The following is a 26,406-nucleotide window of genomic DNA, read 5'->3' on the forward strand; positions in this document are numbered from 1 at the left end:
GGGAATCGAACTGTGAGCTCCTGGTTCATAGGTTGGCACTCAACCATTGAGCCGCACTGGCTGGGCCAAAACTACTATTAGTGTTTTTAATGAGGGACATTGTTTTGACAGGAAAATCTAATCAATTAATAAGCTGTTTGTTTAATTCCCATAACAATTATCTTTCCACTTTTGAAATAAGCCCACTTTATGGATAAAGAAAACTGGAGCTCAGAGGTTAATAATGTCAGCTGCCTGACGACCCAGCTAAGACGCTGCAGCAGGAGGCCTCCCCCTGCTCCAGCCTGTGCCGTCTGCTTTGCTGCTCTGGGACCCTGATGAGCTGTTTGTCTGGTACCTTTGCTTCACCAGAGCAAGAATTGAATGTTTCAGTTCATGTCTTAGGAACTGTCTTCAAAAACAGTTTCTCATGAGCAAAAATGGGCAAGCAGGAAGACAGAAGGTCGGTGGGAGTGGAAAGCAATGTCTTTCTTCCTCTCCTTCCTTTCCCCTCCATCCTTCTCACATCGCCTCTCTCTTCCCCCCTCTTGTCTTTCCTCTCTCTTTTCTTCCCTTTCTCCTACTGTTTCTCTTTCTCAAGTCCTGTTGGCAGCTTTAATCTATATGGCATCATTTTCACTCGTCAGTAAACTGCTTATAAGTGTTCTTAATCTTAGTTCTTTTTATTTTTTGATTTTTTGTTAATCCTCACCCGAGGCTATTTTTTCCACTGATTTTTAGGGATAGTGGAAGGAGGGAGGATGAGAGACAGAGAGAAGCATTGATGTATTGATGTGAGAGAGACACATTAATTGGTTGCCTCCCTCACATATCCCCGACCAATGCCAGGGATCAAGCCTACAGCCGATTTACATGCCCTTGACAGGAATAGAACCCAGGACCCTTCAGTCTGAGGGCCAAAGCTCTATCCACTGACCCAAACCAGCTAGGGCTAATCTTAGTTCCTCCTTACCCACTGGAGCACAGGCCTGATCCTTTCCCTGTCTCTCAGCATGGAACATGCATCCAGTGGCTAGCCGCTAGCCACTCAGGTGATGACGGAGCGAGTCAGTGAGGGAAGGGAGAGGCATTGGCCAGCTGACCGAGTACCAGAGCGATAGATCTGGTCACGAAAGCTTTAATCCTGGGCAGTAATCAAGGAGCCCAGCCCTCCTGGAATGCAGAGAGAAGGCCAGCCGGCTCTGGCCTTGGGCTCAGCAGGGCAGCCGGGAGCACAGTGGTGGGAAAAACCTGGGGTATATTTAGTCTGGCCCCGTTTGAGCTGGGCAGCAAGTCTGCCCCTGGGTCCCAGGGACGCTTCTCTTGCTGTTTGTGTGCTATAGCCAGTGCCTGCCCCTCCTCCCTGCCCTCCTACCTCTGCCTCAAACCAGGATGCTGACAGATGACCACTAACGCACAACCCCAGCAGGGCACAGCTCGAGGGTCACCAGTGACTCTGGGCATGAACATAATGACCCGAAGCTCCTTGTGGGATCCAGGTGGCTGGGCCTGTGTTCCTGGTCAGTGGAGGGAGAGAGCCCAGACCAGGACCTGCCAACCAGGTCAGCCCTGGGGTCTTAGTTCCCTCCCTGGCGAATGGGGGCTCAATCTCCCCCACCTCAGAAGAAGTTAAGGGGGACACTCAACAGAATCATGAACATCCTTCAGTATCATGGAGCGCTGAACTGTGTGAGGAATTGTTACAATATTATCTCAGACTCTGCCTCATTCAAGGTAAATGGGGACTTTTCTCTTAGTGATTGTCAGTTTGAGTTTGCCCAACCAAGAAGGTCAGTTGAGTTATAAAAGGCACAAAACATTTAATTTTATTCTTATTCCCTGCCCGATATTGTTCTAGCAGTTTTACATGTTATTTCTCTGAATCATCTAAAAACCCGGCAGTATTGATCATGCATGATACCGATGCTGTATACAGTCCACTTATCACTATAGTATTATCAACACTAATAAAAGAGAAAAATGGTAATTGGCGTACGAGCTACCCTTTTCATTGGCTAATCAGGGCTATATGCAAATTAACTGCCAACTAAGATTGGCAGTTAACTGCCAACAAGATGGCGGTTAATTTGCATATGTAGGCACAATGCAGGGAGGCGAAAGGGAAAGCAGGAAGAAGCCCCCTGCCACTGACAGTGATCAGAAACCCAGGGGGGAGCTAAGAGCTGGGGGGCAGGGCAAAGGCGGCCCTGGGGCCGCCTTTGCCCTGCCCCCCAGCCATGACCGGAGAATCAGGCGCCTTTGCCGCCCTGGCCAGTGATAGCAGGAAGTAGGGGTGGAGCCAGCGATGGGAGCTGGGCACGGTCGAAGCTGGCAGTCCCAGGAGCTAGGGGTCCCTTGCCTGGGCCTAAAGCGAAGCCCACGATCGTGGGGCGCTGCAGCTGTGGGTCCCAGCTGCCTGGGCCGAACGCCTCAGTCAGAGGCGTCCTGCAGGGGCAGGGGTGGAGCCCGCACGATCGCAGCGCCACCCGCTGCCACTGCGGGTCCCTGCTGCCCGGGCCGGACGCCTAGACCAGAGGCGTCAGGCCTGGGCAAGGGGCTGATCCTGCGATTGGAGGGTGATGGGGGTCAACGCCTGAGGGCTCCCAGTATGTGAGAGGGGGCAGGCTGGGCTGAGGGACACTCCCCCCCCCCACACACACACACCCAGTGCACAAATTTCGTGCACTGGGCCCCTAGTCACTAATAATTGATGATGACTATTAACAACAATCTAGAGGAGAGGACACTGAGGTGTGGGCTGGGAACTCCTGTGGCCCACGCAACTAGAGCTGAGTTCAGAGCCAGAGTCCATCTGCCTGACTTTATCTGCGTCCACACAGGAATGAGCAAGAGCTGGTGCATGGGGGTGAGCCAGAATCACCTGGTTGGCTCTGGAATTAGACGCCCTTATCACCTGGCTTGCCCTGCTCTGCTTTAGCGCTTCTCCCTCGAGGAGGGTCTAGGATACAGAACTGGAGAAAATACACTTGTCCTCCTGCGGGTTCACCTTGGGCGCCATGGGAGAAGGCTGCTTCCCTGGGAGGCGACCGTCCCCAGAACCCCTGGGCCTCGCTGTCGGGAGGCCTGGGTGTGAGCTCCAGGACTGCGTTTAACAGGCTCTGTGACCTCGCGAAAGTCACTTTCCCTGAGCACATCCTGGCCGCTTGGTCAGTGACGCGGGTGGCGGGGTTCTGCTGGGGAGTCAGGATTCTGTTAGGGCTGCCTTTTCGGACCACCTAATGGAAGCTGCTTGCCCCTCCTGCGTGCTCCCTAGTCCCAGTGCAGTGTGTAGGGAGGGTGGGCTGGCTTTCTCAGCTTGCAGACTTGGAAGTGGCTGAATGCTGGGGATGACTCAGCCGTGCACTAGCCTAGATTCAAAGTCTCTCAGGCCCATGTGACCCCAACCTGCAGGTCTGAGAGCAGGTTCATGTCGCACTTTTACTCCCCGTCACGTCCCTCCTTCCTCCGTTCTTGCTGGGGGGCCTTGAAGAAGAAGAACAGGGTCAGAGGGCAGGGGTGACCCTGGAGCTCAATGCCTGTCCAGGGCCGGTTCCCACCAGTTCAGTCTCTATCCCCCTCCTGGAGGGAGTGCAGGGAAAGCTCGTTCCCAGTTTACTCCAAATCTATCTCGTGACATCTTAAAGCCAGCATTTGTATTCCTAAACAGTATTTGCCTCAGGTCGCATAAAAGCGAGGCTAGGCCTTGGGTGAGGGCCCAGCCTCCGTTTGTTCTGCTGATAAGCTCACCGTGACCCTGAGCCTAAGTGGTGAGGAGGGGCAGCTCCGGCCAGCCTCACACAGGGGCTGTCATGGATGGCGAGTAGCCGTACAAAGTATTTTCACGTTTTCTCTGACACTCCCGACGTCCTGGGATGATGCCTTTGCTACCCCATCACTACTCTTACGTACAAAGGAGGATGTTGAGCTTCAGAAAGAGGCGGTGATTTGCCCGAGGTCATGACCCAGCCTCAGATCCTAGATTTCCTGTGGCTTCCAGTGAGCTGCCCCATGGTGATTGAGGAGGGCCGGGGGGTGCGGGGGAAGACAGGCACTTCTCAGGAGAGAGAGGCACAGATATGCTTCTCGTTCCCATTGGCCGAGACCCATAGGCTGTCAAAGCCCCAGGTCAGGACACTGGGCAGTGGGCAGGGAAGACCCCAGAGAGGATTGGGGTGGGAGGGAGGGGGTGGCTGAGGAAGAAGGGTGCATCTGCCGGGAGCTCTGTGGGGCTGGGACTCTGGCAGAGAGCAGGGAGGCGGGACGGGGAGGGCTCCGGACAGGCGAAAACATGTTGTCCTCAAGCCTTTCGGTCTGTGCACGACAGGAAATTCCTCAACTCTCCCGAGGCAGCCTGCTTTCCTGGCCACGGCCGCCCAGTCAGAGCACCGGGGTCTCTGCACCTCCAGTGCTGGGCCCAGCCCCTCCCGGGCCTCCTGCCTGCCGCCTGGCTGCCCCTCTGTCAAAGGCAGCAATGCAGCGGGCTGGGGCAGGGAGCAGGGGCTGAGAGCCTGTGCTCTGCTCCTGGGCTACAGGGTTTCCCTGCCTCGGCTGCCCTGCACTTCTGCTCCATGCCCTTCACAGGACACCTGACCAGGATTTTCCTCTAGCCTCCTAGGCCTTCCCGTCTTCTCTCCCAGAGGCTGGGCTGCCAGAGCTGTGCAATGGGCTGTATTTTGTTTTCAGGGCCAACATAAAAATTCAGTGGCAATTGTGGAGGCCTTTCCCGGGTATGGGAAGCACCGGGGACGTGTATCCCACGCCGCCGGCTTCCTGGAGACCTGGTATTAGTGATCCTGGTATTGGGCCAAAAGGAACCAACACACCAGAGTCCCCTTTGCCCAAAGCTTAGCGTCTGGGTTAGAGATATCATAGCCCTCCTCTGCCCCTGCCCCTGCCCCTGCCCCACCAAAAGGCAAAAAAAAAAAAATTAAAACTAGCAAAAAGAATTATCGAAGGTCACAGCCACCTGGCTGGCAGGACAGAGGCCAAGATCAGAGACGGGGCAGCCGTGAGCTCATTGTGCACCAGGCTGTCCTGGGTGGGAAGTGGACTCCAGCTCAGGCCCTTTGCTGCCCATTCCCCTTCGGCTCCCATGAGGCAGGTCACAGCCCACCTTGAGCAGGGTTCCGAGACTAATGGAAAACCTGTTTGTCAATCCATCTCCCCAGAAAGATGAGTGGGGGTAAGTGGGCCAGCCCTGAACCCAAAGAGTTGTTTTAGTTTATGTCTTTGACTAGCTGGTGTGTTCCCTCCCTCTCACAGAGAGAGAGAGAGAGAGAGAGAGAGAGAGAGAGAGAGAGAGAGACCCCTGCCCCTCTCCCCGTTGTTACTGAGGTAATATTGATGTGTAATAAACTGCATATATTTATGCTATTTAATTTGAAACCTTCACCTATAAAACCTTCACCACAACTTTAAGAAATGACCTCTCCATCACCCCCAAATGCTTCTTCATGCCCCTTTATAGTCCATCCCCCCCAACCATTTTTGTCACTGCATTTTACTTTTCCTAGAATTTTATGTAAATGGAATCATCCAGTATGTAATCTTTCTTTGTCTGGTTCCCTTTATTCAATGTAATTTTTGTGAGATTTGTCCCTGTCGTTGCGCTAGTGTCTATCATGAATCCATTCCTTTTTGCTGAGTAGTATTCCGTTGTATGGCTAAGTAACTGTTTGTCTATTCATTCACATGCGGATAGGTTGCCTTCAGTTTAGGGCCATTAATAATAAAGCTGCTATAGACGTTTGTGGACAAGTCTTTGAATAAATATGTGCTCCCACTTCTCTTGTATAAGTAGCCAAGAGTAGACTCACTGGATCATATTGTAAATGTATGTTTAACTCCTTAAGAAACTGCCAAATGCTTTCAAAAGGGTGTGTTCTGTATTACCCCCCACAGCATTCTATGAGCTCCCCATTGCTCCACACCTCAACGCAGCGGTGCTTAGGGTGATGGGTCTTTTCAATTTTAGTCATTCCAGTGCATGTTATGTCTTTGGCTTTCTTGGGTCCTTAAAATCTCATGACAGGGCAACGGAGCATCATGAGGTCGCAGAAAACAACGAGGAAGCTCTTCGGTTCTATTTTACAAGAGACCTCGAGATACATCACTAAGTGAAAAAGCAAGATGCCAGTCATTGTGTGCACTGTGCTGCCATTTTTTTAAGAGGAGGAAATAAAAGAGTGTGCCTTTTGCTTGTGTGTGTTATACACATAGATCCCCTCTGGTAAGATGAGCAAGAAACTGAAAATCGGTTGCCTCTGGGGAGAGAGTCACTTGATGGCTGGAGGACGGGATGGAAGGGAGACGTTACATTGTACCCTTTGGTACCTTTTGTGCCACACGAGGGTGTCCTTTGTTTAAAAATAGTAAATAAATTTAAGAAAAAAAAATCTCATAAGATGCCCTCTCACCCCCGTGACTTTCTCCTGAGGAACCAGAACCTGGATTGGGCCCAGCCCTGCAGGGCCTTGTTCTTTCCCTGCTGTCTGGCAAGAGCACAGCCACATCAGGCAGGGAAGCAGGCACGCCTAGTCCCCAGCGGATTCCAGGGCCTCCCCACACTCCTCTCTCGGTGGTCAGTTTCTAGGGGGAGCAGAGCCTGGCAGCCCGGTGCCCAGGGGTCACTTAGTCTGTGTTTGTCAAACGAAGGAACGAATGTTGATCCCACATCTGTTGTCTGCCACACAGAAAAGAAGAGTGACGGGAAGAGTGAGTACCTTCTGCCCACGGCCCCCAGCAAGCCCGCTGCGCCCCGTTTCCTGCAAGGCCTCTCTGACCTCAAGGTCATGGATGGAAGCCAGGTCACCATGACAGTCCAGGTGTCAGGTCTGTCGCTGCATCTGTCTCCTTGGGGGTGGGGGGTGGGGCATTGTTCCCTGAGGTCCCCCCAGATCATTGGTCTACCAGGAAACAGGCATGGGACCCTCAGTGGGCCCAACGACGCAGAGCCTCTGGGTCCCTCCGTCCTCTTTCTCTGGGCAGGGTTTTCTGCGTTGGAAGTCACATGGTCCAGGGGAGGAGATGGCCACGGCTAGAGAGTGAGGGATTGATGTGAAAACCCAATGTAGCTGGGAGGTTTGAACACAGGTACTAAACCAGATGATGTGAAGACTTCCCAACCCTTGGAAGATGCTCTCAGTTGCTCTATTCAAAGTTTAGGTGAGAAGGAGGGGCAGAGGTTCTTCTAAAAGAGGGGCTGGTGGTTACCCCGTGTGAGCTGTCACAGCCCTTGCTGGAGGCAGCAGCAGGAGCCTGGGAGCCAGGTCCCCCTTCACGGTATAGACGGTGCTGGCCACTGCCCAGTCCCTTTGACACCCTGGAGGTCGCCCTCCTGGGCCGTTATTTATTTTTTTATCATCACACACATAATTGCCAGAAAAATGGGAAGTATTTTTATAAAAGGCTTCTATTTGTGTGTGTAATCCCTTTTTATTACAGTTTCCGTTCAGTATTATTTGCATTGGTTCCAGGTGTACAGCACAGTGGTCAGACATCATACCCCTCACACAGTGCTCCCCGCCTGGCACCACACACAGTTATTACAGCATTACTGACGATATTCCCACCGCTGTACTGCACAAACCCGTGGCTATTCTGTAACTGCCCATTTGTACTTCTTAATCCCTTCACCTTTTTCACCCAGTCCCCCAGGCCCCCTCCCCTCGGGCAACCACCAGTCTGTTCTCTGTGTCGATGAGTCTGCTTCCATTTTGTTTCTTTATTTTGATCCTTAGATTCTCGGTGTAAGTGAAATCATGTGGTGTTTGTCTTTCTCTGTCTGTCTCATTTCACTCGGCCCTCCTGGGTTCTTAGCTCCTCGTGAACTGCAGAAGCAATGAAGATGGCCTGTGACAACCCTCGGGGTCACCCCTCAGAGCTTCCTGCTCCTGCCGGTCCCGGGGGAGGGCTGGGTCCCCTCCCCTGTCTGCCCTCCTCTGACAGAAGTCTGAGGCTCTGTGCACCCGGCCTCCAGACGCGTGCTAGCCAACCCATCGGGGGCAGAGGTGTCCCCTCTCTCCTGACACCACCCGGCCTGCCTCCCCGCCCGCCTCGGCCTTGCTCCTCTTCAGGAGAGCAGAGCGGCTCAGCTCTTATTGTAGAGGAAACCAGCACCGACGGCCATAGTTTTCTGCCTCAATGAATTACTGGAAACCACCCAGAAGATAGACTAGTAAAGTCTGAAGGTGCTATCCTTCATGAGCCTGTTGAGAAATCCCATATGAGCGGGGGCCCACCCTCACCCTCAGACAACATTTGTACGGTAACAGCACGATGCAGCGGAGCTTCCCTTCTGCTGAGGATGGCGAGGGAGTGGCCATAAAGTCACGCCAACTGCGCAGTGCGAGTCAGCGCAGAGCAGAAACGTGGTCCCTTCAAACCCAGTGACCCAGTTGCCTCTCAGGCAGTTTGAATTCTAATTTTAAAAACCATTCTTCCTGGGTTTTCTTTTTCATCTTTGAAATCCTATTGTTTTTCACCTCTGGGTTCTTCCTAGTTTCCCAAGTCTGTTGTGAAATAATTATGAGCATGCATTGAACACTTCCGTGTGCCACACGCTGTGTCAGCTGCCGCCCCAGGGGGCTATGAGGGGACTGTGCGAGCTCAGTTCATCCTCCCAGAAACCTGGGAGGCAGATGCGTTAGAAGACTTTCTGAGTAGGAAGCTGAAGCGTGGTTTAGTGAAGTACTTAGCACAGTGGCCCAGCACTATGTGCAGAGTTGCCAGGTGGCCCAGGAAAGCACCCCCTGACCAAGCCCCCCCTTCCTCCCTTTCAGGGAACCCACCCCCTGAGGTCATCTGGCTTCACGACGGGAACGAGATCCAGGAGTCGGAGGACTTCCACTTCGAACAGAGGGGCACTCGGCACAGCCTGTGCATCCAGGAGGTGTTCCCGGAGGACACGGGCACTTACACCTGCGAGGCCTGGAACAGCGCCGGGGAGGTTCGCACCCAGGCTGTGCTCACCGTGCAAGGTGAGGCTGACCAGTGCCGGGGCAGGGGCGGGAGGGGTGCTGCCGTGGTCTCTCCTAAAGCCGTCAGGAGGTGAGGAAGCCATGTGAGCCCGCTGTGTCCCATGATGGACCCCGTGCTGTCTTGGTCCCATCCCAGCCCAGGGACCAGCTCCTCACCCTACATCTCAGGTCTGGCTGAGTAGGGCCGCTCTTCCCTGCCTTTTGAAGTCCCTGCCCTCTCTGGGTTTCTGGGGTGACAGCCACATAGAGTGCCAGGAGGGAAATCTCATGATACATGTAGCAAATTGGCAGTGATGGCTTTTGACGTGAGTTACGGGCTTATTGGAGTCCTCGCCTTTAGGGAGCCTCCATGTGAGAGGAGAGACCAATTCATAAGCAAGTACAGATCTTCCTCATCACATCTAATGTGGATCATTGGTGCCCAGCCCAGTGCCTGGCACATCCTGGGCTACCTCCCCATGCTTTGGATATACCATTCATGTCAATATTATCCTGTGAGAATGTAACCAACACAGATTGGCCACAAGCATAATATGCTACATCTGTATGTCCAATAAAAGTGATTTCTGGACAAGCTGTTATTTGGGTAACGTGCTGTCTTCCGACCTTCACCCCCATGAAGAGTTGAGTGGACGCTCTCTGCTGAAAGGCCTCCCTCTCTAACTCAACGCTTTGCCAACTTCCAGAGCCCCAGGATGGCACCCAGCCCTGGTTCATCAGCAAGCCTCGCTCGGTGACAGCCTCCCTGGGCCAGAGCGTCCTCATCTCCTGTGCCATCGCAGGCGACCCCTTCCCCACCGTGCACTGGCTCCGAGACGGCAAGGCCCTCTCCAAAGACGCCGGGCACTTCGAGGTGCTGCAGAACGAGGACGTGTTCACCCTGGTCCTGAAGAATGTGCAGCCCTGGCACGCCGGCCAGTATGAAATCCTGCTCAAGTGAGTCTGCATGTCCCGCCCCCAAGTTCCTACACCCCTCCAACTTCCTGCCTGGGGCTGGGAAGCCAGGGGAAGCACAAAACAATGTGAGGCTGGGCCTCAAGGCAAAGAAAGCGCAGACCTGGTGCCGCTGACAAGCTTTCATTTCTTCCGCTTCAGTACAGCAGACATGCATGGAGAACGGTCCCTTCTGGGCTCCGCTCCCCAAAGACCTCTGTCTTACTACATCCTGGCTTCTGCTCACCCATTATTTGGTGTGTGGAGAATATGAAGGAGGGAAGAATGGATTAAAATTGGAAAAGCAGGAGGTAGAGGAAGTATATCAGTTATCTCTTGTATAATAAATTACCCCAATACTTAGCATATTTTTTAAAAGATTTTTAAAAATTGATTTTGAGAGAGCGAGGAAGGGAGAAGGAGCGTGCTCCAAGAGAGAACGAGCTGGAATCTGCAGTGTCTTTTATGACTCACCCTTAGCAGTCTCACACCGTCACTTCTGCCACATTTTATATTGGTTAGAAGTGAGTCGCTCAGTATGGTTCATACTCAAAGGGAGGAGAATAAATTCCACCTTTGGAGAGAGGAGTATCAAAGAAGCCATAGACATTTTCAGACTGCTGCCATTCCTTTTTTTCTCTCTTTCAAGGCCTTTCTAGGTTACACGGGAAGGTAAGCTTCCTGAGGGCACACTACCATGTCCCTAGTGCCGAGAACACGTCTGGCCCAGAGTCAGCATGTGGTCACTATCTGGGAAATGAATGTGATCCAGAAATGTTCTATTTTTTTAATGCTCTAACTCTTCACATGCCATGCCAACCCTGGGTGGATGGAGGTGAAAAGCCAGCCCCTGGGGTTGGTGTGAGCGCTGAAGGAGAGCGCGTGTCTGCACCTTGACTCTGTGAATAGGAGGTTGTGCCACACCCCGAGGAGGCTTGGACCTGCCTGGCTCAGGTGCTTGGCCACTTGGTCTGAGGGCTTGATCTCCTGGACAAATCGTTTCCCTGTACTGAGCTCATCATGTTTAAGGCTCTGAGCTACAGACAGGCTCGGTAGCTGCACACCACGGCCACTGCCAGGATGGAGCGCTGTCGCTATCATAATCACAGCATGTGCTCTGGGGTCCTTCCTGTGCATGTGCTTTCTACCTGTATCAGGTGGCTTTTGCTGCCTAACAAACCATCCCGTTACTGAGTGGCTTTGAGAAGTAGCCGTTCTTGTGTCTTGGGAGTCTGTGGATCTGCTAGGAAGTTCTGCTGATACTTAGGTAGGTCTCAACAAATCTCAGCCGAGCTAATGACACATCTGTGGATAGCTGATAAGATGGTCGTAGGCTGGCCAGTCACCCTGCTAGCAGCCTTTGGTAGTGTGCCCAGAACCACCAATAGCCTTTGCCTGGTGCCTGAACCAGTTATTCTAAGGAAGGCAAATCTGCATCCAAAATAGGCAGAAGACACACTCTTCCTCTCTCCTAGGTCAGTACAGATCATGGAAACTTTAGATGTGAGAACAGAGCTTGTCTGTATGGAAGGAGTAGTGCTTTGAGGCAGTTACTCATGTCAATCAAACCAGACATCCGAAAAGAGATGAGCTTTGGGGGGCCTTTTGAGGAAAACAGGCTGAGGCTTAGCAACTTAGTAAAAGGCCTGCCTGCTGAGGGCCTGTTGGATAGGCTGAGCAAGAAAGGGTAGGAAGCCCTAACCGGTTTGGCTCAGTGGATAGAGCGTCAGCCTGCGGACTGAAGGGTCCCAGGTTCGATTCCGGTCAAGGGCATGTACCTTGGTTGCGGGCACATCCCCAGTGGGGAGTGTGCAGGAGGCAGCTGATCGATGTTTCTCTCTCATCGATGTTTCTAACTCTCTCTATCCCTCTCCCTTCCTCTCTGTAAAAAATTAATAAAATATATTTTTTTAAAAAAAAAAAAAGAAAGAAAGAAAGGGTAGGAAGGCAAGGCACGGGCAGTGGGAAGCCAGCCAGGCCAGCGTGGAGAGCTGCACTGGGAGGTCGGCAGGCAGACTGTCTGGGCCCAGCTGCGGACAGTCATAAAACTTAGACTGTCCCAGTTGGAAGGGACTTCAGAAGTTAGCTCGCCGCCTCCTCATTTAATAATGGGGGAAACTGAGGTCTCGAGGTCATGGACTTGCTCGTGGCCACCCAAAGGCCAGTACAGAGCCCAGATTAGAACCCTAATCTCTGCCTTGGAATCAGATGCACTTTTGTTCCTGGTTTCTTCCAAGTGCACTGGGGACTTAGGGAACCTGGGAAATCGCACTGGAGTCCCCACCCCCAGCAGCCCTTGCTCCTTTCCCTCCCCAAAGCCCAGTCTTTTCATCCCTTGGGGAGGCTGGTGCCCTGGCCTTGGCTTCGTCCCCAGCCGAGAAGGAGCGAGTCAGTGGAAAGTTCTCCTGGGGAATGTGTGCCAGGCCTGCCAGGGCCTCATTCCCCTCTTGCTTTTCTCATCCTGACAGGAATCAGACCTCAACCCAGGGCAGAATGCCTTTCAAGGAGGAACTGGATGGCTGGGAGGAAGAGGGGGTGGGAAGGCTGGGGTGGGGGTACATATGGTGGGTGGTTTCTAGCTCCCCTTCCCTTCCCTAGCTTTTCTCTCCTGAACTAAAAGGGGAAATGTCAAAAAGTGAGTTCCAAATTCCAGCTAAACTATTTAAAAGATTTTTGCTTCCCAAGAAATCAAATCTTTCATTTTTCCTATAAAAATCCATTCCAGAGGTGGGTGATTTAGAGTGGGACAGGCCCCAAGGCGTTGTAGCAAGGAGAGGACTTCTTATTCGGGGGTTGGGAGGTGGGGGCAGAAGGAGCTCTGTCCGTATAGATTGATAGGCCCATATCCTCTGGGGCAGCACCTGGGCTGGGCGCTGGGCAGGGCCCTCATCCTCGGCCCCGGCACATACTTCTGACTGAGTATGCGATGATACCAAAGATGGCCCCAAAGGCTGTTCCAGCTGGGAGGTTATCTGGGGTGGGTCCCAGGCAGCCAGCCTCTCTGATCTTTGCAGGTTTTCAGTGAACCATGATTTGCCTTTAAGGCCCTGCAGAGATTTTTAAGTTTATAGCTGCAGAAATAGTGACCCCCAGTCCACCTCTAGGGATGATGCACTTGGTGGGCCAGCCGTGGGAATCCCAAGTTCCACGCCCCCTACCGGCCCCCCAGACTGCCTGGGGGCTCCGAGCGAGGCCTGGGAACGGGCTGGGCAGCAGGCTGCCTGTGCTGCCCTCCTTGAGGGCAGGGATTGGCAAACCACAGAACCCCTTACCTGTGTGCCCCCATGAGGAGACAAAGCTTACTCCAGCTCGGTTAAAGCTTCCGAGGAGTGTGGCTGGGGTAGAGCAGGGCCATCTGGTCAGTGTCTGCTCCTGGTTTCTGCATCTGGCCTGTGTTCTACTTGTGACAAGAGCAAGCTCAGGGAAGGAGATGTTGAAAAGGGCTCCCAGGAAACATGGCCCTTGGGCATCCTGTCCTCCTGCTTCCCACCAACTCCGGGCACCAGCCCTGTGCCTGAAAGAAAAGTGGCAGGGGCTGGTCCTCCGCCCAAAGGAACTCCCACAGTTATTCCTCAGGTTGACCCAAGTCCTGTAGCCTTCTGTGTTGAGTGTTCAGGGTGCTGTGGGGGCCCCTGAGCCTTCTCAGGGCCTGGCACCAGGGAGGCACCTAATTGCTCATTGTTGAGCAAAGAAGCACCCTGGGCTGTCGAACTCTCCAGACATGAGGCTTCCTGAACCTTGAGCCTGTGCCCCCTGAGAGGAAGCCTTGAGGAAGGTGGCCCAGAGGGGACCCAACAGATGAGAGGAGGAAGGGGGCAGCAAAGATCAACCTCTCTCTCTTTCAAATGGGTCCTAGTACCGGGGAGTGAGCAGCAACCCCCAGCAGCCCTGAGAGTCCTCTGCCATACCATGGGCTGCCCCTGTCTGACCCAGAGTCGGCCCTCCATCGGGAGGGAAGCCGGGCAAAAGGTACCCATATCCGTCAGCAGAGCTCCGTGAACTCGTGTTCAGATGTCTGTCCATGTGGGGTGACTGGTGCATGGGCACATGTTCCCAAACACGGACCTGCAGGTGCCGGTGCCCACCAGGTCGACCCCACATACATGCGAACCCGTGCGTGTGGCTGACCTATACATATGCACATAGACGCGCACACGCACACACATCCCGGAATAGATTTGTACTGATGAGCACTGTAGAGTGGGGTAGGAAGGTCACACAGGTCTTGGATTTAGGTAGACCCATGTCCCAGCCTCTTTGCCCGCTAGTTAGCTCTGTGGGTTTAGGCAAATTACTTTACCATCATAAGCCTCATTTTTCCTACCTATAAAAATGGTGCTGACCCCAGCCTCACAGAGCTGTCATAATATTAAGTGAGGTGGAGTATGTGAGGAACCTGTCGCAGAGCTTGGCACACCTGTGCTAGCAGGTGAGGCAGGCTCAGCCCCTGAAGGGCTGGTAAGATGGTTGTGTGCAGTGGGATGTGTGGGACACCCCAGAACCCCAGCACTGCCTCACAGAAATTCCTGAGCCTCCTTTCCTTACCTTTCAAACAGACATAATGGTTCTGTATGCCTCACTGGGATGCTTGGGGACAAGAACAAGAACAGATGTGACATGATGAGAGCTGGAGGGTGCTGTATAACACAGGTGTTTATCACCATGAAGCCTTTGGCTTTCAGACCTGCCTCCACCCCTTCCACCGGCAAGCAGGACCTGTTGGCTGGTCAGAGCTCAGAAACGCCAGCAGATGGCAGCCTTGTGGGGCTGGCGGGCTGAGCTGCTGCTCTGTGTCCTCCAGGCACCCAAGCTTGGAATAGCCCCTCTGCTGAGCAGAAGGCGCCCAGCTGGTCACCCACCAGCTCAGAGAGACTGAACAGTTTTATCAGCTGCTGGAGAATCCAGAGCCCCATCTGAGGGAGGAAGAGAGAGGGCCGCCCATTAGGGAGACACCTGCTAGGTTTCAATGCAAAAAGTTCTGACCTGAGGGTATTAGCCAATGAGTACGGATTGGAGGGTGTTTTCATTTCTTGAGCAGGCGAAGGAGAAGTAGTGGGGGGAGGGGGACACTGTAGAGGAGAGGGAAGTACCCAGCTCTGTATTAAGGGAGCACAGAGTCAAACTCAAGGTCACTGGCAGGCTGACCAAGGCCGCACACTCTAGACCAGCCAGCGGTCGCCAGCAGTGAGGCCCGAAAGGTTGGCGACCGCTGCTCTAGACCAAGCAGCTCCATCACGGCCCCCGTTAGTTTAGTCTTTACTCTTCTTTTATTGATTGAGTGATCTATTGATTGAATTATTTTTGCAGTATACTTACAGAAAAGTATTGCAACTTCTGGATGCTTATCTTAGCTGTTGTCCAGAAGATCCTGGTTTGTTTTTGTTGTTTTTTTCCTTTTTAACAAGAGCTGAGAAAATAAAGGGTGAGCCAAGGAGAGGGGGGTAAGGCCCTGCCCTAAGTCTAGGGCTGGGGTTGGCCTGTTGGGGTCACAGCTAAGCCTGTGGTCCCATCTTTCCTGGAGCCAGCAGCCAGCCTGTGGTCAAGTCCTGCCGGCCCTTCCCTCATCGCAGCCCGAGAAGGCCCTCAGCCGAGAGCCTCTTGATCTGTACTGACCCCTTGAATTCCTTAGGAACCGGGTTGGCGAATGCAGTTGCCAAGTGTCACTGATGCTACAGAGCAGCCCTACCCGAGCCCCCCTGCGGTGAGTGCCCCCCAGGAGCTGACTGGCCAGGCCCCATGCCACCACCCACGCACCTTCCTCCTGGCCCCTGCAGGCCCAGCCCAACAGCCCCAGATTGTTTGTGTCCTCGGGCTGAGCTGCCCAAGCCAAGAGGGAGCGATTGGAAGGCGAATGAGGGAGGGAGAGCAGGGAGGGGGTGAATTTCTCTTTTTTTTTTTTTGCACACACCCTTATAAGGCTACTGAAGTCATTACCGATGTAACAAACCAACTAAGCAAGCAAGCTCCTCTCACCAATGTTCCCTTCTATAAACACAGCCTGGCCAGCCCCCACCATTCCTTCCCCTCCCCTCTACCCTGCCTCCCTCAGGGATTTGCTCTCCCCTGACGTCTCTTTTTCTCCCGGCCCCTTTTCCTGCTGCTGCTTTCCTTTTCCCCCTCACTGGTTGCAGGGGGAGGGAGCCTGCCAGCTGTGAGGGCCTCTGTGGCCGAGGAGTTGGTGCTGATGGTGGTGATGGTGACTGCTATGGGACCCTGAGGCCTAGCTGGCCGGTGAGAGGGCAGGGTTGGCCAGAGGAGGAAGACGGCGAAGGCGTGCGGGGGTTGCTGAAGAGGCGTGTGGAGACCCGGCAGCACACGGAGGAGGCCATCCGCCAGCAGGAGGTGGAGCAGCTGGACTTCCGCGACCTCCTGGGGAAGAAGGTGAGCACCAAGACCGTGTCGGAGGAAGACCTGAAGGAGATCCCAGCCGAGCAGATGGATTTCCGCGCCAACCTGCAGCGGCAAGTGAAGCCCAAGACCCTGTCGGAGGAAGAGAGGAAGGTGCACAGTCCCCAGCAGGTTGACTTCCGCTCTGTCTTGGCCAAGAAGGGGACTCCCAAGACCCCAGTGCCTGAGAAGGTACCACCTGCAAAACCTGCCACCCCGGATTTCCGCTCGGTGCTGGGCAGCAAGAAAAAATTACCAGCAGAGAATGGGAGCAGCAGTGCTGAGGCCTTGAATGCCAAAGTGGCAGAAAGTCCCAAGGCTGTGGGCAATGCCCAGCCTTCAGGGCCCCTGAAACCTGTGGGCAATGCCAAGCCTGCTGAGACCCCGAAACCCATGGGAAATGCCAAGCCTGCTGAGACTCTGAAACCTGTGGGTAATGCCAAGCCAGCTGAGACCCCAAAACCCTTGGGCAACGCCAAACCGGCTGAGACCCCCAAACCCTTGGGCAACGCCAAACCAGCCGAAACCCCGAGACCCCTGGGAAATGCCAAGCCTGCTGAGACCCTGAAACCTACGGGCAATGCCAAGCCTGTTGAAACCCCCAAACCCTTGGACAATGCCAAGCCAGCTGAGATCCCAAAACCGGCTGGGAAAGAAGAACTCAAGAAGGAGGTTAAGAATGATGTGAACTGCAAGAGGGGGCCTTCAGGAGGCACCGATAACGAGCAAAGATCAGAGAGCCAAGGGACAGCCCCGACCTTCCCGGAGAAGCTGCGAGATGTCCATGTGGCAGAGGGCGAGAAGCTGCTGCTCCAGTGCCAGGTGTCCTCTGACCCCCCGGCCACCGTCACCTGGACGCTGAATGGAAAGACACTCAAGACTACCAAGTTCATCATCCTCTCCCAAGAAGGTAATGAGGGCAGGGCTGGGGAGGAAGGGGCTTTGTATCGCTGCCAGCTCATGGAGCCATAGTCTTATTTTATTGATCAGCACTCATAGCCCAGAGCCTCTGTGTCCCCCTCCGTCGCAGGACAGGTGCCCCACTCAGGGTCCGTGGGGGGTGTAGGTGGGAGTCTAGTTCTGTGGCGCATGCCCAGGTCTCGGCATCTGTCCAGCAGAGCCCTCTCCCAGCACCTCAGCAGCAGCCCCCTCAGAGCACGGGGGCCTGTACTAACGCCCCACAGCTCTTGCTTGGAGAGGGCTCTGTTCACAGGCTTGGAAATAGAGGCACAGGGTCCGGTGCCTCCCAGGAGCCCTGAGCTGACAGTTGCTTTTGCAGCAGCATTTTGGGTTTGGGGAAGGGTGTGCGGTGATGGGATGGCACAGGACTGATTTAGGGTCAGCAGCTGAAGTCTCGGTAACATTGTGGGTTTGAAGGGACCTGTGCAGGAGCCCAAAACTCCAAACATCCCCTGTGGCACACACTCACCGGCAGACAGAGCTGCTCGCTTCCTAATTTGGATGAGACTTTTGTTTGCTGCTAGTTCACATTCTTGAGTGGTGGGGAGAAGAAGGGGGGCTCTAAGTCTTGCCATCTGGGTCCTTTCGGGGTCTGGAGTTCTACAGAAGTGACAGGAGTGAGGGGGTATTTTCCCTGTACCCTCAATTTGGTTTGAAGTGTTTTTGTAAATCCCAAACCTGGGAGGGAGCTCCAAGACCAGCAGACTCCCCACACCCCACTCTGGTGGCCACCGCAAGAACAGGTTCCGGCCTGAGCGTGAGGCTGGTGCTGGTGGCGCTGGCAGGGCAGGGTACAAAGCTTCCCGAAAGTCACAGTCCTTTTACCCTGAGGGGCAGAGAGCTACCATAGCGGAGGCCCAACGGACAGGTCCTGTCAAATCCAGAGCAGCTGAGATGGCAGAAACATCCCCCGCCCTGCACTGTGCTGCTCTCCCGACGGCTCTCCACTTGAGGCCTCCCTGACCCCTTGATCTGCTGCCTGCCTCCCTCCTAAAACCCAGAGTGAAGCACCTGAAGATAGCAGTAGCCCCCCCCCCCCCAGCTCACGACGGAGCTCCTCTCTTCACGCTGCAGCTCAGACTGCAGGTCTGGAAGACCGGAGCATTTTGAATCTAAATGCTGACGTAGTAAAGGGGAAATGGGCCAGGAGAGAGAAAAATGTTGAATTTTCTGCATGTGTTGATGGGATACCTTTTTCACAGGTGTAGGGCCATACTGGGAGGGTCCTCCAGAAGTCATCTCACCAACCCCCCCCCCCCCCCCCGCCTCTGCTAGTGCAGCCTGCACACACCGGGGGCGTGGGGATTGCTGTGGTGAGATGTCCAGGGGACTGGATGCCACAGCCTTCCCGTCACCCCCATGGGCCCCTCTCGTTTGGAAAGTCTTTGGTAAAACTGATCCAGAGCTTTGATCGGCGGCATTTCCCTGTGGCGATCTCTCTGGGCAGCAGGGAGGGTGGGCAGCTGCCGCCCTTGGGACGTGTGTGCCCCACAGGCTTGCGCCATGTGATGTCCATGGCAGCACAACCTCAGGAGACGGACGTTCCGCCAGCTGAAGGCAAGGCACAAAGCTGTGCGTCTGGAACCTGCAGAGCCACCAGCAGCCACTTACAAACAATCCACTCGACTAAACTGAAGAAATGAAAAGAAGGCCGGCACAAGGAGAAGACAGAGAGAGACTGGGAAGGGGGTGGGAGGGGACTATGCAGACAGCCCTAAATCCAACTTTTAAAAATATTTTAAATATTTGTAATTCTCCTTCGAAACTAAGAATAGCTGGCATTTATTGGACACTATGTGCCCGGCACTGTCCCAGACATCTGACACTTTTCACTCATTTAATCCTCACAACTATACTGCCCCTCTAACAGAGAAGTTAAGCACCTTGCTCAAGGTCGCGTGGCTAGTTTGTAACCGGGCCGGGATTTGAACGCAGGCAGTCCCGATGCCTAGACCACTACGATATGTTACCTCTAAGTTAATTCTTGTTAACACGGCAGCATGCTGGTGCAGCTGAGAAACCTTTCATGATCCATCAGCTCACCAAGAGAATTGTCCATCAAGGAAAAATGCTAATGGCTACTCCGCAGCACTGTCATCAGTGGTCAGGAGGCTAAAAGACTGGTGGTGCCCTCAGGCTTGCCCAGTTTCTGGTAGTTTCACTGCAATGGGGGAAGCAGACCCTGAAACAGGCCTGCCTATCTGGCCATGTAGAGAGAATGCCTTGTCTCAAAATACCAGTCCCACTTTCTTTCTGTCTACCATTCCTTCTTCAGAGCTTCACTCTCCAAGTCTTTGAGATCCTGGGCTAAACAGGGACCTAGGAGAGAGCCTATCTTAAAGAGTTCAGTGGCCACTTCAGCAGGCCCCAATGCACAGGGTAGGTCCCTCGGAGAGCTGTGGGTGGACTTGCTGTCAATAGAAAGAGAGGACATGTGCTCAGTGATCAGACTATCCCAGTCAAGTGCCTGCTTCTGGGAGCAGGGCAGGAGGAGAGGGAGCCGCGTGCTGGGGCCCTGGTGGTGAGAGAACTGGGTCTAGAAAGGAACCTTGAAGGTGGGCCAGGACTCCCAGCCCAGAAGAGGCGGGGTGTGGGTTTCCCAGGTAGGGGCACAGCAGCAGTGAGCACAGGCCTGCCCACAGCACGGTCTGGCTGTAGAAGAAGGCATGGCCTCATTCCACCCTGTGTCATGCTGACGACCTCTATTCCAAAGACAATAGGGAACCAGGAAAAAGTGTTGAATGAGGAGCAATGCACACCAAGCTGGGGTTTAGGGGGCTTGATTGACGCCATGCCCAGAGCCACATAAGGGGCCTGCTGAAGAGGTCAGGGAGAAAGGTGGTGTAGGCCTGAGCTAACAAGGCAGACATGGGCACAGACAGGAAATAACCTGTTGAAGAAGCCAGGACAGAATTCACAGAACCTGTGGCTTGGAAGGGTGGGGGTAGAGGGGTAGAGAAGAGGAAGGAGTGGAAGACCACTGAGCGTCAGTGTCTGAGTGGCTGGGGTCACAGTGCGAGCATCAGTGGATATGGGAAGCTGTGGTTTGTAGGAGAAAATGGAGGGGGTGGCTATGCGGGTCTCCAGGCCCTTCACCCCCACAACACCCTCTCGCCCCCACCTCCTGACTTGGAACTCTTCTTGCCCCACTGCATGGAACCTTGTGCTGTCTTCTCTCCTAAGGTCAAGATTCACTTCCTCCAGGCTGCCTTCCGGGACTGTTGTGACCAGCCTTTGGCCACAGAGGCTCTTGTGCTCTCCTCCCCCTACCTCATGTTTGTCTGGGCACCAGCTGCTAGTGGATGCTCTCTTTATAGGTTTCAGGGGGCTTCTCGCAACCTGTAACTGGGATAGGGCTCGTAGCCTGCAGGCCCCCCGAAACAGGATTAAGTCAACCCCATTTCGTGCCACGGAGAGCAGAGTTGTGACCGCAGCCCAGTCGGTTGGAGCCCACTAATATTCGGAGGAACATATGGAGGTGTCCTCCCTCTTCCTGCATCTCCCAGAGCTGCAGGTGCCTGGTGTTCAGGTACAGTGCTGGGCCCGCCCTCCAGGCCCGTAGGGTGGGAGGCCAGGGAGCCGGGGGCTCTGTGCTGCTCCCCAGGGGCTTTCTTCTTTATGCCTTGTTCCTGTCCCCAGGCCAGACTTCTTTCCTGGCAAACATCTCTCCCAGTCTAATGACAAGGATTCATTGTTGTTGCTGTCGTCAACAATGGTTCATTTTTTTAAATTGCCTTCAGTGTGAGATCTTGCAAAAGCTTTTTGAAAACTTCTATAAGTTCATCCTACAAAAGGATTCATGTAGCACCTACTCTGCGTGAGGCACTATTCTAGCCCTTTTCATTGTAGGCACAATCCACTCAAGAATTCTGAGTTGGGAGAGGTTTTTTCCCTTTAAGAAACTGCAGGTATACCTTGGAAATTCTGTGGGTTCGGTTCCAAACCACTACAGTAAAGCAAGTCGTAATGCAATAAGACAAGTTGTAATCTTTTTCTGGTGAAGAGTTTTACCTTCAGTTTGTAGAAAAAAACAACTCAATACCTGTGAGGCGCAATAAAGCGAGGTATGCCTGTATATTATCTTTTACTAGAGGCCCGAGGCATGGAATTCTTGCAAGGGTAGGCCTTCGCAGCCCCGGCTGCCTTGTGGCCTTGCCCCCCACCCGCCCCCACCTTGGCCTGGCACTGCCTGTGTCTGCCACCACACACCCCTGGTTCCCTGGTTCTGCCGGGCCCCCTCCCCATCCCACCCCCCCATCGATTGCCCCACAGAGGGTGGCCTGGGCCTTCCTCTTTGGGGCGATCGTGGAGTCCCCCCCTCCACTGATCGCCCCGCTGGCCGGTGGCCTGGGCCTCCCTCTGTGGGGCCATTGTGGGGCGATGGTGGGCCCCCAACCAATCGCATCGCACTGGTCTTGGCTGGCCTGGCACCAGTGCATGTCATAGCATGGTCGTCCGGAAGGTTGTCCGGATGGTCGTTCTGCTGCTCAGTCGATTTGCATTTTACACTTTTATTAAATTATAGATAAGGTAGGTTATATTTGATTAAATGATCTTGACTTTTCTTTTGCGTAAATCTTACCAGGTCACCTGCTACAGACAGCGCCTCTGTCATTCTCAGTATGGCAAATATTTTTGTTACTGTGACTACATTCCAGGCCCAGGAAAAACATTCATAATAACTGTGGTCACTGCCCTCCAGAGCCAGTGTGGGAGACAGACACCGGTTTCAGCAATGGTCTTGAGAGACCTGTTTTGATTCAGATGAGCTCAGAAGAGGTCCATCTATGGCCTTAGGCGTGCTTAGGAGTGACACGAGGGCACCGTCCCTGAGGAGGTGACTTGGAGCTAGTCGCTCTGTCCAGACAAGCCAGGAGCCAGGCCCTGCCTTCTGAGGCAGCCTCGGGGCAGAGTCTCCAAGGCTCCGGGCCGCGCCCTCCACCGTGCACACCCCTGTCCTCTCTGTACCCGCACACTCGGAAAAGGAGCCAGGTGGGGATCTCAGACCCCATGACCGTGAGAGGCTCTCCCAGGGACAGTTTAGCTGAGCCATTCATTGGACTCCTGGCTCTGTGGTAACCGCTCCCATCCCCCTCACCTCCCTCTCAGAATTCCCCACCAGGCTGAGGCTTCTCACAAAAACAGGCTGGGAACCGCTCTCCTTCTGGAGGTCAGGAATAAGCTGTCCCACAGGAAATACCAGATTCTTCTCTCTGAGCCTGCCCGGGGCCCTCCCCCAGCCCACGCATGTGGCCAGGGGTCCAGGCTCTAAGCAGCTGGAAACGCTGCACTGCCTGCAATGACGCTTTCCCTGGTGAGAGGCGAGGGCTGGGGTCTAAATGCTCCACTTGTCCTGGTGGTCTCTCTACTGTCTTTGCAGTTTGTGCCATTTTGGTTTAAGGCTGAAGGCAGCTGGGCGACTGAAACCAAAAGGCAATCAAGGATCCGAACAGGATGTGCCCTGGGCCTGGGTATCTGCTCCCAACGCCTTCGTCTCAGACGGAGGGGAAATGGCAGGATGGGGTCTGTTTCCTTTAAGCTTCAAGTTTTGGGGCCAGAGGTCATCTCAGCCTTCTGCTGCCCCAGATAAATGGAAATTTCTCTCTCTAGAAGATAGTTAACCTCATTCCTCCATTCCTGTGCCTCACAGTTCGTGGTCTCATGATGAATGTCCTAAAAATCCAACCTAAACTCTTTCTGTGGCAGTTTCTGCAGATTCTGTGTCCTACAGTGAAAGGGATCCCAGCCCGTTGCCCTCCCCTGGGGGAGAACTTAGTGAGGTCTTGCCAAGAGGCAAGTTCTTATAAGGGGGTGGAGGGTGCCGATCAGCCATCCTGCCTCAGGTGGTCGGTAGACTGCAGTTTCCTTGGGGTTTGTTGTTGTTGTTGTTGTTGTTTCTTCAAATATAAGCAAAAGTTATTTGGAAAGTTACAGAGTTAGAAAAAGTGAGCCAGCTGGGCTGCATGGGTTCAGGAAATGAGGCAAAAGAATGGCCCTTGGAGCTTAGGAGAGAGTGAGAGCAAAGGTGAGTTCTTGAAGGATGAAGAGGGAGGAAAGGTGCAGGTGAGACAGAAAGAGAGAGAGAGAGAGAGAGAGAGAGAGAGAGAGAGAGAGAGAGAGAGAGAGAGAGAGAGAAAATTAACTGAGGTGTCCCTGTTTAAGGCAGACCCAGGTGCCAAGAAGTAAAGGGAACTATTACAACTCTGCTGTCTCTCCCAGCCTTAGGGAGGCCCTCTGGGCAGAATTGACATCATCCTTCCTCTCTGAATATCCTCGTGTTTGTTGGTCAAGTCTGTGCATCTGTCTAATCGAGGGGAGGGTACTTTTTGAGATCAAAGGCCTTTGGGACTTGTGCCTGTCGACCTCCCTTCTGGCCATGTCACCTACACATACACACAGCTCTGCCCACCCAGGGCAGTGGCAGGGGGCAGGGAGGTGGCCAAAGCCCTTGCTCCAGGCAGCAGGATGCACGTGGCTCTGGCTTTGTCCCCCTCCTTGTGTGATGACTGCTCCCCTGACGGCAGGGGCAGCTTTGGACAGGACGTCATGCTCTTGGCTTGTAAGTCTCAAGACAGGAACTAGGGAAGTGATCGCTGTCCTCCTCCCTGGCTCGGCAGCCCAATATTCAGGGGATATTTGTTGCGAACAGCCTAGCCGAGAGAGACCCAGGATGGGTAAGGACCAGACCCCAGATCCTGTGAATGTTCAGCCTGACTCCTCCTTCCCCCAACCAGGCCAGAAGAGGAGTGCTGGGGCCAGGTAGGCCGGTGAGAGTCCGTGGGGATAGAAGGCCATCTCTTCCGCTCTCTGAGGTGACCAGAAGGCCCAGCACTGAAGGGGGGCAGCTCCAAAGTGCCCCTCAATTCAGATACCGTTCCTGCAAAGCCAGCTCCAGGGTCCCAGGCAGATCTCACCACAGGCCAGTGCCCTGCTGGACAGGGACTCCTCCCCCACCCACCCCTCTGTTCAGAACCCCTTTTTCTAAGATGCATTCCCAGAATCGCTGCTGTAAACTGCGCAAGCTCCCTCAGCGGCCACTGTTCCTCACACAGGTCTGTAATCACCTGCGCCGGCTACTGCTTATCTCTGGGTGAAGGCCCAGGAGTCCCAGGTGCGCGGCCTGTGTTGATGGCAGAGACTATTTCTTTCCCTTCTTCTGTACCTTCTTTTTTTTTTTTTTTTTAATGTCCTCATAAAAGAACTCTCTAGTATGTTTGGGGATCAGTTATTTGGGATCTGAGTTAGAAAGTGCCCTGGCTTTACTCGAGCTAGGGGTTGGTTCCCCCGGGCCTCTGACTTCTGGGCTCCCCGAGGCTGCCCATGTGAATAACACTTGCCTCCTGGGCTCCAGGTTCCAGGGCAGGTATTGGGCCCAGACCTGGTCCACTCAACCGTTCTTCCTCTTCCTCTCCAGGCTCCCTCTGCTCCGTCTCCATCGAGAAGGCACTGCCAGAGGACAGAGGCTTATACAAGTGTGTAGCCAAGAATGGCGCCGGCCAGGCCGAGTGTTCCTGCCAAGTCACGGTGGACGGTAGGTGGTGCCCACCCGTCGCCATCACGCAATCCCACCTCCCACACGCCCTCCTCCCACCGCACCTGAGCAGAACCGCACCAAGGCTGCCGTCACCATCCAAGGCATTCCTTTGGTGGGTGTCAAGCCACCTTTTGCAAAAACACAACAGGAAGGAAAGGGGGAGGCCTGCTTGAGGGTCCATGTGTGGCCTCAGCCCCACTCCTGGCTGAGAGGAGGAGGGGCTCACCTTGCTGCCACCTCTCCCCAGTCTTGGCCCCACCCCCAGAACCTTGCTGAACAGGGAAGCGGGCACAGGGCAAGAGGAGAAAAGACACACCCACAGGAAAGTGACTGCAGAGGATTTTACAAGCCGCCACAAACAAGTGCCCGGTGCTGGCAGGACAGCCCGTGAGGAGTAGGGAGCAGAGCGGGGTCCCCGTGGGGAGGCTGCGTGGAGAAGGTGAGTCGGGCTGTGACTCTCCGTAGGGACAGGGCTGCCTCTGCAGGAAGGAAAAGGCACTGGTAGCACCGCAGAGGGAGGGGAGGAGATGTGGGGCCAGGGAGGCCTGCCAGGTCTGCGTGGAGTTTCCCTGATGAAGGGGCCAGACCAGCTGTGAGGAGCTGGATTGGTCCTAAAGGAATGCAGGCAGTATGTTTGTGACTTTGTTTCTCCTTCTGAACTAAAGACTCGGAAGCGGAACAGACCTGTGATGGTTCAGGCTGCCACCTCCTTTTATAGAATAGAAAACTGAGGCCAGTCAGAGAGGGACAGCATCCTGCGTGAGCTTCCCTGGCCCCGTGGGGCCGGGCCAGGGCCGGAAGCCCACTCGAGACTCAGTCCCGTACTCTTTCTTTTTGTTATTTGCTTGGAACTGTTTAAAAACGTAGTTAGAAGGAAAACAATTTCTTGCCCTTGAAATGCTGGTTAGTAACCTTTCGTGGCACTGTTCAGACTAGTGTCCAGAGAAGGCGTCTGGGAGACCAGCTTGGCTGCTCTGAATGCTGAATGTGATCATTTGGACTGGGAAATTCCAACGCATTTCATTGTCGGTCCTTAAGATGTAGAGTTTTTGTCCCCATTCTGGATTTTATCATCTGCTTTCCTGGTCACAAAAGCTGAGACCTATGATACATAATGAATGGGAGAGAAGAAAAAAGAGTCTTAAAAAGAAAAATCTTTTTAAAATTACACACAATTAAATTGTCAACACAAATTAAACCGTCCACCGCCAACGGGAAAGCTGAAGTTGCCAAATATTGTGCATCTACCTTCTGTTCTGTGGATGTCTTCGCCATGGGGGCTCTGAGTCTAAGGAAACAGATTGGATGGGTTAAGGTGTGTAGTCAGTTGCAAGAGGCCTTGGAGCACATGTTCTGAGGCTCTGAGTCGGGGTTGCTGTTCGTGGTTAGTTATTCCCAGGTGTGACCTGGACTGTCACCCACCCAAGTAGATCCTGCTTCTTTCTAGACAGGTGCTGTAGTTTAAAAAAAATAGTGTTTCCGGGAACTTGACCCTAGAACAGTGGTTCTCAACCTTCTGGCCCTTTAAATACAGTTCCTCATGTTGTGACCCAACCATAAAATTATTTTTGTTGCTACTTCATAACTGTCATGTTGCTACTGTTATGAATCATAATGTAAATATCTGATATGCAG

At 53.8% G+C, this 26,406-nt stretch overlaps 1 protein-coding gene across 2 annotated transcripts in view; it reads left to right on the plus strand.

The window, feature by feature from the left end:
- The window catches only part of MYLK (myosin light chain kinase), a 178,218-nt gene that overhangs the window by 83,457 nt on the left and 68,355 nt on the right, over positions 1–26,406 (plus strand). The window contains exons 12-17 of one of the 2 annotated variants that reach the window (XM_059687642.1): positions 6,673–6,810; positions 8,760–8,957; positions 9,644–9,893; positions 15,520–15,591; positions 16,022–17,187; positions 24,652–24,768. In XM_059687642.1, the coding sequence (XP_059543625.1) occupies positions 6,673–6,810; positions 8,760–8,957; positions 9,644–9,893; positions 15,520–15,591; positions 16,022–17,187; positions 24,652–24,768 (1,941 nt within the window). Of the gene's footprint in view, positions 1–6,672; positions 6,811–8,759; positions 8,958–9,643; positions 9,894–15,519; positions 15,592–16,021; positions 17,188–24,651; positions 24,769–25,078; positions 25,211–26,406 lie in introns of those variants that run through there. The other variant, XM_059687643.1, reaches the window with a different exon arrangement.

This window comes from Myotis daubentonii, chromosome 3 (assembly GCF_963259705.1).
Source record: "Myotis daubentonii chromosome 3, mMyoDau2.1, whole genome shotgun sequence".
Classification (NCBI taxonomy): Eukaryota; Metazoa; Chordata; class Mammalia; order Chiroptera; family Vespertilionidae; genus Myotis; species Myotis daubentonii.